The sequence below is a fragment of the Mytilus californianus genome, unplaced genomic scaffold (assembly GCF_021869535.1).
Source record: "Mytilus californianus isolate M0D057914Y unplaced genomic scaffold, xbMytCali1.0.p SCAF_5, whole genome shotgun sequence".
Taxonomy (NCBI): domain Eukaryota; kingdom Metazoa; phylum Mollusca; class Bivalvia; order Mytilida; family Mytilidae; genus Mytilus; species Mytilus californianus.
Genome location: NW_026262701.1, coordinates 72,256,649 through 72,269,748, shown reverse-complemented (window position 1 = coordinate 72,269,748; position 13,100 = coordinate 72,256,649). Strand labels below are relative to the sequence as shown.

The window sequence follows — 13,100 nt, the reverse complement described above, 5'->3', positions numbered from 1 at the left end:
GCAGACAACAGCCGAAGGCGACTAATGGGTCTTCAATGCAGCGAGAAAATCCCGCACCCGGAAATGGTCCTCAGCTAGCCCCTAAATAAAATTGTGTGCTAGTTCAGTGAAAATGGACGTCACACTAAACTCCAAAACATATAAATGAACTAAAATTAAAAAAACATACAAGACTAACAAAGGCCAGAGGCTCCTGAATTATATGTAATTGATGCATACTTATAATTATCATCATACATGTATTATCAAAATGTGAAAACTTGATAGTGTTGTCAGAAACATATTAATTAAACTAAATAATACGTATTACTTAACACATAAATTATAACAAATTTGATAAAAATAAATTATCAAATAATTAATACCATATAGTAAAATTACGTTAGTGTAGCGATAAGTGAACACAACAGGGGTCCAGTTTACAGAGCACTCTTCCTTTTCAAATTTCTAGATCCATGCATAAAAGTTGTTAAGAAGTATACTTTACTTTTTATACTGACCAGAGAAATTAATTATAACAACCACTGTTCGTCCTTTTTCCTGTTTTCAAATGTTGCTAGATCGTTTACCTTATAAACATTCTTTCAAAATGTATTTAATCTATTATTATTTCTTTTAATAACCTTATTGTAATGGATTATTTACGAAGAGTTTTCGCGCTCTATAATATTCATGATGTTGATTACGCTTTGACCTAATGTAAAGAGGGTAAACAAAAGTTTATCGCCCACGTCCTGTGTATATATAAATTCAAGATGTCTGACAACCGATTTACGTTATATTACTTCCATGGATCTTACTATTCACAAAAGGTAAATAACGCAGCTAGGGAAATATGATTAGTGGTTAAGACACACTTAAAAAAGTAAAGCGTCTATTTCGTTGTGCAACTGCATAAACACGCAGCCACGCTCGGTCAGTATTCATCATGATAAAATATAAAATAATATATGACTGGCCTTGGGGTCATGTTTATTTATTTTTTATATTGTATTTTACTTATATTGCTCTATGTTAGATTTTGACTTTTTCTATTTGCTGTTTTGCTAATGTGCCATCCGAGTCCATTGCAGCTATTTTGTTCCGTCGGAAAGAGCTCAAGAAATTTAACATATTCCGATTGGACTTAATTCGCATTAAGAAAACATCAAAAATGAATATATATATTAGCATAAAAACGTTAAAAATAGAATAAGAATGCTAAGTCATATGTTACAGGAATAATCAGTTGAACCTCATGAAAGGAAAGTGTCGCTCTCTTTCTGAACGTCAAAGATACTTTGCAACAACTGGTTGAGGATCCTTAGGCCAACTTTTGCTAGGCAACAGCCCCCCCCCCCCCCCCCCCCCCCCCCCCCTCGTTATAATTTTTTTCCATAGGCAGTCGTTTTTCTACCTCATTCGTCCCTGTCCAACACATTTCAATGAAACTTCCGACTGAATTTATTGATAATTTGACCTCGTCTTGAATTAATATGCATGAAATATTTGCTACTGGACTATGAACGAATGACATTCAATCAATCAACATTCATGGTTGGCAAGCATGAAGTGAGACAGGTTTGAGCATCAACGCGTGGGGAAAAGAAGATTTGGTGAACAAGAAAAAAGGATATGAATACTTGCAGCATCAAGGCACAGTTATGTATCCCGTAATTTTCAACAAAAGAAATCTGTCGCCCCTACAACTGTTATATCCGATTTGATTCTTGTATTAAAATGGTTTTTTTTTAGCACACAAATGGTTTCCCTTTATTAATTATAACCTCGTTCTTTATCAGACAAAATGGACTTTTTCCACAAAAAGCGTGATAATTCGAAAGTGACACTCCAACATTTTATCTAATTTTTCATGAAAAAATAAGTAACTGATATTAAAACTCTTTTTAGCTTTTCAAAACTTTGAATGAAATGAAAAACTAAAAGGTATACCATACGTTACGCTCACATAAATTTGCTTTTTCCGCTAACTACACATTGACAATGTAAATGTATGTCCCTCCAATAGGGAGACAACTTACAGAATGGATTTCTAATTACAGGGTCAATTACGAAATCTGAAAATAGACTCTCGCCTGGCAAAATATGGACGGTTATGAATTAAAATTCCTTGAACCTTGTCCTGTTGTCTACCATTTTTTTTTGTAATTGTAGGCATTGTTGGCCTTATTTGAAAAAGGATGTCAATTCAACAGAAAGGTTATAAATATCCATGCAGGAGAACAAAAAACACCGGAATATATGAAAATGAACCCACTAGGACAAGTTCCATTGTTAAAAGATGGAGAAAAAATTGTAGTGGAGTCGGAGAAAATCATCGACTACATAGACGAAGAAATTAAATCGGGTACGTAAATTCAGCAAGTGTAAAAAACACTTAACATATAAAGTATAAAGAATAACAAAGTCAAAGTAAAATAAAAATGATGATGAATACTTAGTACAAACTTTTCGGGATGTTCATGTACGGTACCCGTATATATTATACTACTGCAAAGGTGAATAGAAATATTTTCACTTGGTATTTTTCCGACCGGCAGTAAAACCCTTGCTAATGTGGGGCGTCTGTTTGGTTGTGTGGGAAGTATAAACTTGCAGCCATGTCCGGACAGAATTTGGGACATTAAATCTGATGCCTCGTGTAGAGAGAGTACCACGCTTTCTACACGCTGAAAACCCTTGCAACATCTTTTTAAGGGTCCGTTGGTGGCTTGCTGCCTGCAAAGCTAAACTTCAGTCCCTATCCAATTTATCCTCATTTTTTTAGTGGCAGTCCAAATTTCCCGCCCTTTAAATCGGTCGACCCTTATTACATCACAAACCTTTTGGATGTATTGTTAATTTGTTCTCGTCCTGAACATGTATGAAGGGCCCTCCTTTTCGTGGGAAAAATTTGGTTGATTATATAGGGAATCACTGAAGCGTGACTGGAGCGGGTCCCCCTTAGGTCAGTCAGCGCCCCCCACCCCCTTTCAAAAAGTTCTGGATCCGCCACTGAGTGCATCAATATAAAATTTATTTCCTTTTCTGGTATTCCAAGATATAATTTGATTGAAATGCACTAGAAATTAACAAACCTCCTCTTTGCCTATATCTGGGTCAAATAACACTAACACATGCATGTAGTCCTGTATATCGTAAAGGTGTTTAAGGATGTTAGCTACTCTGTTTTAAAATAACAAGCTTTTTAAAAGACTGTTATAAATTGAAATTATATAAATAATAGAACTTAGAAAGCAGAAAAAAATGAAAGGGACGTGTTCTTGTTTTTGGTATAATAAGCAAATGAAAATTTGGCGGGAAATGATTCTTTCTAGACTTTTCAAACATTTGACATTGGCACCTTTTTTCTTTAGAAAAATATGGTAAAAAAAGGATTTTTTTTCTGATTTTCAAAAATGGCTTTTTAAACTATATACATGTGAAAAAAATATGAAAAGAAAAGTGGGGGTTAGCGGGTAAAATTTTAATGACATGGATAAAACCATAGGATTCCGAATATCTGACAAAAGTCAAAAACAACGGTAGCGAACATCCTTATAGTGATTCTATTTTGTTTTTAAAACCATATACTATTGATTTTATTTCTGCATGTTTTTCCAGGGCCAATATTGGTACCTGGTCTAAGCACACCAGTGGGAAAAGAAGTACAAAGGCTGCGTCAGTTTATTGGTGCAATTAGAATAGAGATCACCACATTTGGGTTGTTTTTTAATCCTGAATTGTCTACTTCCGGTGTTAAAGTGCCCAAAAGTTACTTTAAACATTTGAAAGGTATTTTTTCAGTTTCTATTAATATCATTTTACTAAATTGTTAAAAAGTAGCAAAGTTAAGGTCAAAAGTATGAAATCGCGGCTAAAGTAAAAGCAGTTCCGATTAACCCAATTGAACAACTAAAGTTTACTGTTAAATTCTTACCAGTGCACAAGTACTTTCCATTTGAAACTGGTTGATGAACCCAGTATTTATGACTTTTGAAAGTCCTGCGTTATTGTGGTTTCGACAAAAAAAAAAAAAACATATCCGGGGTCGTCTTTTCAGAAGACTTTTCTTCAAGGTCAACCAAAAATAAATAAATGACTCCGTCCGTTTGGATTTCGAAGAGACGACTTCATCTTTACTGTTTAGAAACTTTGGTTCAATAGAATCCTTGTTAGCTGATTCTTCTATCAAGGAAATCACGATAGGAAATGCAAACCCTGAAATATTGTATCAACTTGGATTATAACTTATATTATTAGTTACATAGTGTGCTAGTGACCTAATGCGATATATATAGGGTCAGTAAATTCCATAAGGGGTGAGAGCGATATGGGGTCAGTAAATTCCATATGGGATAAGAGCGAAGCTCGAATCCCCATATGCAATTTACTGACCCCATATATATCGTATTAGGTCACAAGCACACTATGTAACGAATTAATCTTAACATGTGGTATTTAAACTAGTGGCCTATCAAAGTCAAGTCTTCAATACCGTTAGTATTAAGAACCTACTTCCATTGGTCTATACAAAAACAAATGCCAACAATAACAACTTGTTAGCTTTAAATGTGTTTTATGAATTTATTTCAATCGTTCACCATCAATTTCTTCATCTGTTGAAACCTTTAAGATTTTTCCTCAACACCGTGTTGTTTTTATAACGTAAAACCACTGCTAACCGTTTGTTGAAATAAGCCCCGCCTACTACTGAGTCACATAATCTTTTTGTTTCCCAACAGGAACTCAAAAGTAATCCGGACCTTTTATATCTATAATGGGGTTTAAACTGTCAATCCAGAAATTTAATCATAACTTAATATAGTCTAAGTTACTTTGGGTATACTTATCTTGTTTTGTTTGAAATATTTTAAATAAATCGTTCTAAATAGAAAATAATGAAAGAACCCTTTTAGGTTCCTCCAAGAAAAATGTGAACAGTTTGGAAGAGGCAGCTCTGAAATATCCAGATTTAAGAGATTCTTATATCGCAAAAGCAGAAAAGTCGAGAAAATTCTTTGCAGACGCTGCTAACAAAGAATTGGTTGTGCAATGTTTAGAAGAAATCGAACAGAAATGTGATCATTTAGAGGAATGTTTGAGGAAAAGTAAAAGTAAGTAAAATAAAAATACCTTAGTACAAAAATGTATACTATGATTACAAAATTTGTTGAAATAAAATTTTTTTTATACCCCTGCAATTTTATAGCTAGGAATAACCCATCCGTTCCGTCCGTTCGACCATCTGTCCGACTTTCCATATACCTTATCAGCGCGCATCCTCCTAAACAGCTAGAAGGCCATGGCGTTGTCAGTTTGTTTTCGATCTATGAGTTTGACTGTCCCTCTAGTATCTTTCGTCCCTCTTTTCTAGACAAATATTGATGAAATTTTACACGGTTATAGAACACTACCGAAGGCTGTGCATAAATTAATATAATCCCGGTTTAACATGATCGAATTTATCACTTCAATATACTAAAACTATTGCTGGGCGGGGATATCCTTTCTTGATTGACAGACTTCTGTTTTTGTTTTTTGTTTTTTTTAAGTTACTACCATGAGATAAAACCGGACGAGTATATTAATTTAAATAAAAAGTCCCACATGCACAAGAAATGCAATTCTGCATCAAAAGAGGTAGGACCAATTTCCCCGGAATATATTTGGAACCCCCTTCTTTTTGACGATCAATGCTTTTGAATGGGGACATATGGTTGGACCCCCTTTTAAAAATGGCTGGATCCGCCCCTGAAATCTGCAATTTTTTATATTTTTTTTTACAATTTTGGAGAAACTATCTCTAAAAATTAATAATAAGGATATTCCTAACTAAAACCAAATTCTCTTTTGGAATTAGGGCCATGAATTAATTTATTGGCCCTATCTCTTTGCTATTTTTTAGTACAAAAGTGGACTAATTATTTGCAGTCATTTGCGATCCAAGCTGGCGAGAGACTATACCTGAACTGAACTCTTTAATTGGCAAAGGTGGTCTTTCATTCCTTAAAAAACCATTCACAAGAAAGTATTCGTGATGATGGAAATATTCAACAATTGTATATCGGTTTTTAATATATTATTTTGGAAGTTAAATTGTGTGCAGCGTAACAAAATGTTCATCAGACTCGGAATATGAGCCACATGTTCAAGCTCGCCTTTCATTCGGATTGTACGCAAAAATTCACCAATTAGCGATATACAACTCCTACAAAATCTCGTGTGCACGATATTCATATATAAAGTTTCAATCTATTAAAAAAGGGTTTTAGTTTTCTGTGTATAATTTGGAGTTTAGTATGACGTCCATTATCACTGAACTAGTATACATATTTGTTTAGGGGCCAGCTGAAGGACGCCTCCGGGTGCGGGAGTTTCTCGCTGACATGAAGACCCATTGGTGGCCTTCGGATGTTTTCTGCTCTATGGTCGGGTTGTTGTCTCTTTGACACATTCCCCATTTCCATTCTCAATTTTATTGCATAATTATCCGCCGTTATTCTAGACATACATGAATGATCTATCGTTTTTATTATTTGTACATTTTAACAGATACTGTAAAGGGAGACGAGTTTTGGTTGACGGGTCCAGATTTTAACGCAGCCGACATTTTACTTGTTGTGTTCATGGACAGAATGGTGATGTTGGGACTTGAAGGCAGATATTTCTGTGAAACAAAGAGGCCATTGTTATACGATTACTTTCAGAGAATTGGTCATAGACAGTCCGTCCAGTTATTAAGGACCGAAGTTAAGAAGTTGATCTCAATGTTCATATATAATAAAATTAAGGCAGCAGTGCCTTATGTGGCTGCTCTGGGTTTAGCAATTGGATTAGGAGTCTGGTTCATGAAGAATAAGTCAGAAATTATAAATTCAATTGTAAAAAAATAATAAATTTAATTATGCAGTATATGATTTTGAGCGACCATTTCAATTTAAATATGCAGTATATGATTTTGAGCGTCCGTTTAAATTCAAATATGCAGTATATGCTTTTGGGCGTCTGTTTGAATTCAAATATGCAGCATATGATTTTGAGCGTCCGTTTAAATTCAAAAATGCAGTATATGATTTTGAGAGTCCAATTTTAAGTTCTTGCTTTTTCGGTCGTGGTCTTAATTTATATTTCTACTAAAGGTGACAGAATTGTAAATGGAATCTATGTGATAGATTATTGTGATAGTATTTACTACATATGAATAAAATTAAAAGGTATACATGTATTGGTGGTAACAAAACGTCATCTTGGCCAACTATCAATACATATATTGATTTCAAAATAAGCTTTATGCTTGAAAAGTGATATCGATAAATCTTTATTAATATGATTAATATTGTTTCTAAAAAAGGCAATTCGCCCTTCATGAGTTAACCGTATCGTCCATAACAAGTCAACGTAATTTCTATCTCATAAACCACATTGTTAATAAATCAATAAATAGACAAATGTATAGGACATTTGAAATATCTTTCTTACAGAGGGAACCAGAATCGAAATCCAGACACAGTAACCGAACAAGACAAATAAATTGCCAGTAAAAAGCAGAACACAAATTAAGACTAGCTAGCTTTTCATTCTCAATTCGACGTTTCAGAATCTAATGCATTCTGGGTAATATTTTCAAAAGCGTACACCAAAACGTTGTGATTGGTTTATTAAAACGTCCTAAACAAAGGAAATTCAACCAATGACGTAACGTTGTATTCATTTTGGTGTATGAACAATGAGATTACCCATAGTCCTTTAGATTATTAAAAGGCGTCTTTGTAGTGATGACATAATCAAATTATCCGTCAAAGGTTATAGAGCTTCTCAAAATCCAATTCTTAAGGGAAAACAGAGGCAAAAGATTCAAACTCATAAGTCGAAAATAATCGGACAACGCCATGGTTAAAAAAGGGGGAAAGACCATAAGACAAACAACAATCCACAAGACACAACATAGAAAAACTAAAGACTGAGCAACACGAACCCAACCAAAAACTGAGGGTGATCTCAGGTGCTTATTGGCGCATTTTTTATATAACAAATGCATGTGTTTTTTTATCCCCCTGACACATTGGATGTTTATCCCTCCCTTATAAAACCGCACACAGTGATTGAACAAAAATCATTATAATTTCCTCTTTATAGTAGACATATTGTTTTTTTTTATAAAATTTTTAATTAAACTGTAGCAGGAAGTCAATTGGGACAAAAAGAAAGAATTGAAGGTAAACTCCTAATAGTGTTAGCTTTATACATAATATTACCCAAAACAACTGGATGCATAACACCACTTATTATCAAGTTCCTACTGGCGGAATGTTTATGATAGATTTAAGTAAAATGTTTCTACATATTAATTTTATCTATATAAATGCCCATAAAATGCTCGCTGGTTCCAGCTAGATACGACCGCAGAGGTCGAACCCTGAACAATTGGGGCAAGTATGGACACTGCATTGATACGTTTAATTTTGGACCCTTTGGACCTTAATGTGGCCCAATTTGAAAACCGGGCCCAAAATCAAAATTCTAAATTACACGGTTAGATTCGGCATATTAAAGAGCCCAAAGAATTCAAGACTGAATTAAACCCCATTGAAATTGCTCAAGAAATAAGCAATTTATACAAAATATTTAAAAAAGTATTGATTTGATCCTTTGTCCCAAACGGTTAAGGCCATAACCCCCAAAATCATTCCTAACCTTCCTTTTGAAGTGTGGAACCTTGTTGTACAATTTCATAGAGAACCATAGACTTATACACAAGTTATTGTTCGGAAACATAAAAATCCTAGTTTTGTGTGCCCCTTTTTGGCTCCTTATTCCTAAACGGTTTGGGCCATAACCCCAAAAATATATCCCATCCTTTCTTTTGAGGTATGGAACCTTGTGGTACAATTTCATAGAGATCCATACTCTTATACTGAGGTTTTTGTCTGGAAACCAAATGTCTTGGGACGACGACGGCGCTGACAACATGATATCATTATACGAACGCAAACATTTTGCGGTCGTATAAAATTTTGTTTAGTATTGAAGATATAATGTTCATTGAAATCCAAGACGTCACATCAAACATGCGCATACTGAGAAATACACATTCCTCAAGATGGCACATCCATTAAAGTTGTCCCAAACAAGCTATGAAATGTCAACCAGACGTGTCACTCAAATAGTATCTGTCGGTCTTTTGCAGTAACATTAAAAAAATATGAATATCAGTCCAAGATTCAGTATTTTTCTAAGATACACTACATGTATGCTGACATGTTATATGTATTTACCAGTCGAATAAAAGTCTGGCTCGATACAAATATTGGCAATCATACATGTGTACCACTTCTCCTTATTTTAATATATAAGTTTCAACAGAACTTGTGTATTTTTGAAAACAAGAATTTTTCAAAAAGAAAAGAATCGATTGGTAGGAGAACTGCGAGTATAATTCAGAAATAATAAATAAGACTATTCATAAAAATATTTATTTAATAAATAGCTGCTTTAAACTCACATACTTGGAACAATGACATGCAACACATATACCTCAACCCTCTCCTCTCATTTTTCCCATGTCATGCATATACACACTCTCTCAAAAAAATTCATTACATATTAGACACTTTCAATCTAACTTGCACAAACATTCTCTCACATACAAAGACACACAAACTCCCTCTCTAACACTCATTCTCTCACTCAATCACACATACCGATACACACGTACTCCCACAACTCAATAATGAAAAATGAAGTTGTAATCATTTTAAAAAAGTCTACATCGTTCTCCTCAATGTTTATGTTTTAGTTACTTCATGTTTTCTGTAGATTTGCGGAAGAATCCCCATCTCTTTTGATGACACGGGTTTGTCTTATACCACCCAAAGGCAACTTCTGACTCGTCTGTAGCGACCTTCAACTTAACGATCATCCCTGAAAAAAACATTGGTCGAGTTAATTATTTTCCATCTGCATTCCTAAAACTGATAAAATTAAAAATACTTTATGAAAACGAAAGTAGTGTAATTTTATATAAAACAAAATGACAAACACTATCATCTGGACTTTGATTCTTGATTCTTTATAATTAATTTGGTATCTTCTTCTTCTAATTAATGTGTTTAAACCACCCACATATATATTATAGTTATATTATTCTTTTGATTGTTTTGTGTTGTTGGGTTGCAGTTTTATTTATGCAATTAATGAACACAACATTGTTATAAGGTTATAATTCTATAATGTTACCACGATATGGTATTATCGTCTGAAGCTTTTAAATCATTAAAATTGCGTGTTCTGTCCAGACCTTGTTCAAAACCCTCGTAATGAATTATGTATTTACCTTCTTTAATTTTGACAAAGCACTCGTTGGTTTTCTCGGACAAGTCTTTTGTTTTCACATAAGTGTTGCTTAAAAAATTGAACTGGTTGTCTTGGCAACTGACGTCTGCAAAATGAAATATTGGGAACGTTATTAGATTTAATCATTAAAAGTGGCCAACTGTAGCACAGGCATAGGGTAGTTGTTGTAAGCGTAGATGGCAATTTTGGTTTATGAAACCTTCTGATTTCTTCAGAATATTGTACTTATGTTGCTTTTTTTTGAGAGAGATTTGTTCTGAAATGTTAAAGAACTGGACCGACGATAGAAGTCTTCGAATACCGGTTGCCTTCCCAATAGACACTAATATAAAGTATTTTTGCGAAGACAATGGCTATTATAAAAATCCTTTTTCTGTAAAAGAAAATAAAAAAGTTGGACCACGAATACAGTTCCGTTAAGTAAATTACACATGACAAACTTAACAGAAACACGACGCATACAAACTATTCTTCAAAATAATGTATATATTACATGTACAGTGAACTAGGAGATTTAATCTCAATAAAAAAAAACTTCTTATCCAATACGTTGGTCTCATTTCGGAAACTAAAATAATTCATTAACAACCTGTCTATATGCTTGTATATACAGTTTCAGATAATCCCAGAGGCGGATTTAGGGGGGGGGGGGGGGTGGGGGGGGGGGGGGGCAGGGGGCCCGAGCCCCCCTTTTTGTGGGAAAAATTTGGTTGATTTTAAAGGGAATCATTGAAGCATGACTGGAGCGTGGCCCCCCTCTTAGGCAGTCAATGGGCCCACTCTTATGAAAATTTCTGGATCCGCCCATGATACTGAAGCCCTGAAGTTTGTGGCGTTATTCAATTAGAATAATCGTTATAAACAGTTCACTGACTTACTATTGTTATTGCGTTGTTCTTTTGACAGCTCTGATGGTTGTTCCTTCGTTATCTGTATGGCTGATTTGTAGTTAACATATTGTATATCTGGAAGTTTGGCTTTAAATCCGTTTGCAATGTGAAATTCCTACATGAAAATCCTTGAAATAATCAATATTGCAACCAGGACTAACAAAAAATATGTATCAAGAGATCGATATTTAGGTGACAGTTTTTTATGTATATACATATTGAACAACAAGTTTATTTTCAAGTTTGTTATTTTTTACTTGTGTGTTTTTTGTTGAACACACTGACCATCTTTTCTGTTGTTTTTGTGCAGTTAAGCTGCTGTCTCATTTACTTATACCATTCATCCCCTGTCAGTCAAATTACAATAGATTTAAATACTTTTCCAGTTTTCCAGGGAAACTTTAAAAAAACTTCCAATATATATTTTTTTTGTTTACCACACGACAAAGAAGAATTTGGACACCTAGGCTGGAATAATTTTGGAATAGTTTTGAAAGTTTCGCTACTTGGTTTTGATACAGAGCATGTGCAATGTTAACACATGTGAGGGAAAAAATCACTTTTGTGAAATTAAATGATAACTTTAATCAGGATAGACTTTTGTGAAATTAAATGATAACTTAAATCAGGATAGACTACCGATGGAAAATGTGAGACAAATACCAAAAGCTACACTGAATAATATTGTTTGAATTTACCTGTGGTGAACTGAACTGGTATTTGGAGCTAAGTTTTTCTATAATTGATTCTGCAGCCAATCTGCAGTCAAAGTCGTCAATGTGTGGAAGTGCTTCATAGAGTCTACAAGACAAAAGAAAGTTAACCAGGGAACTTTTATATGTACCTGGTAATTGATATACTTGTATATTAAAAAACTGTCTAGCTGCTTTTATTCCTTTTCTTTTCTTTGATATTGGTTTGCTTACCGGAAAAATCATTAATTTCGAATTTACTTGCAAATAACATTAGATAAATTGCAGCGTTTAATTATTTTTTTCTCGACCACGTTTGATTAATATTATCATATTTTTGGAAATAAAACGCCATCATGGTAAAAGAAATTGAACCTTTTTATTGTTCAAGGTCGCGCTTAAACAGAGGCGGATTCAGGTTTTTCAAAAAGGGGAAGGGGAATGGCGGAGTGGTCCACTGAATTTTGCTAAAATAACTTACTTGTTGGTGTGTGCTGCTAAAATATATTTCATAGACAACAACCCACTGTGTATACGATCTGCTAAGTTGAACCTTATATCGTCCAATAGGTCACTTTCAAGCTAGATAATATATATAATATTGAAATAATATTAAAAAGAATTAAAAACAAAATATGTTAATTAACATCAAAAAGATCAGAAACAATGATAATCCGCGTGTATTTAACTATACAAGTTAAAGTATAAATATATTATTTTCCGCAGATTTTGGATTTATTCTACACCATGTATATATTATATTAGTTTTCAATTTAAACAAGTGGTTTTCTTTACCTAAAGTTTGTTTTCATTCAATAAAACAATTGAGCACATACTGAGAAATTGTTGATTGGTGTTCAATGCAAATCGATAAAAATGGTTGATTTGTGCTCTAACAGTGGGAATCATGGAAACATTTAGTCGAATCGCATGAACCAATAAACCATTTCTCAGTTATTATATCACTTTTCTTAAATTGTACAAACTGTTACTACCATTATGTTCTTCGATCGATAATGGACTCTAGATAAACTCCTCATAAAACGATTAAAAAATTTTGAACACATTAAAGTTATATCGACTCTTAATTTGTTCTGCTAAACTAACCAATCTCAAAGCATTTCTCGTCATTTTCTCTTTTGTCAGCAAAGTTTGGTATCTCTTGGCTGTTTCGGCTGCTTTC

At 33.8% G+C, this 13,100-nt stretch overlaps 1 protein-coding gene and 1 long non-coding RNA gene across 2 annotated transcripts; one reads left to right on the top strand and one right to left on the bottom strand.

Annotated features, from left to right (window-relative positions):
• The first annotated feature begins 743 nt into the window (after positions 1-743).
• LOC127703020 (ganglioside-induced differentiation-associated protein 1-like) lies at positions 744-7,199 on the top strand. The gene is made up of 5 exons (XM_052207399.1): positions 744-812; positions 2,155-2,347; positions 3,604-3,774; positions 4,899-5,096; positions 6,535-7,199. The coding sequence occupies exons 1-5, from the start codon at positions 756-758 to the stop codon at positions 6,873-6,875; spliced, it is 960 nt and encodes a 319-aa protein (XP_052063359.1). The 5' UTR covers positions 744-755; the 3' UTR covers positions 6,876-7,199.
• A 2,330-nt stretch (positions 7,200-9,529) lies between these two features.
• Positions 9,530-11,334, bottom strand: LOC127702467 (uncharacterized). Its single transcript, XR_007982436.1, has 3 exons — positions 11,214-11,334; positions 10,316-10,420; positions 9,530-9,903 (listed from the first exon to the last, which is right to left on the bottom strand). It is a non-coding gene; the product is annotated as an uncharacterized LOC127702467 (long non-coding RNA).
• Positions 11,335-13,100: the final 1,766 nt, after the last annotated feature.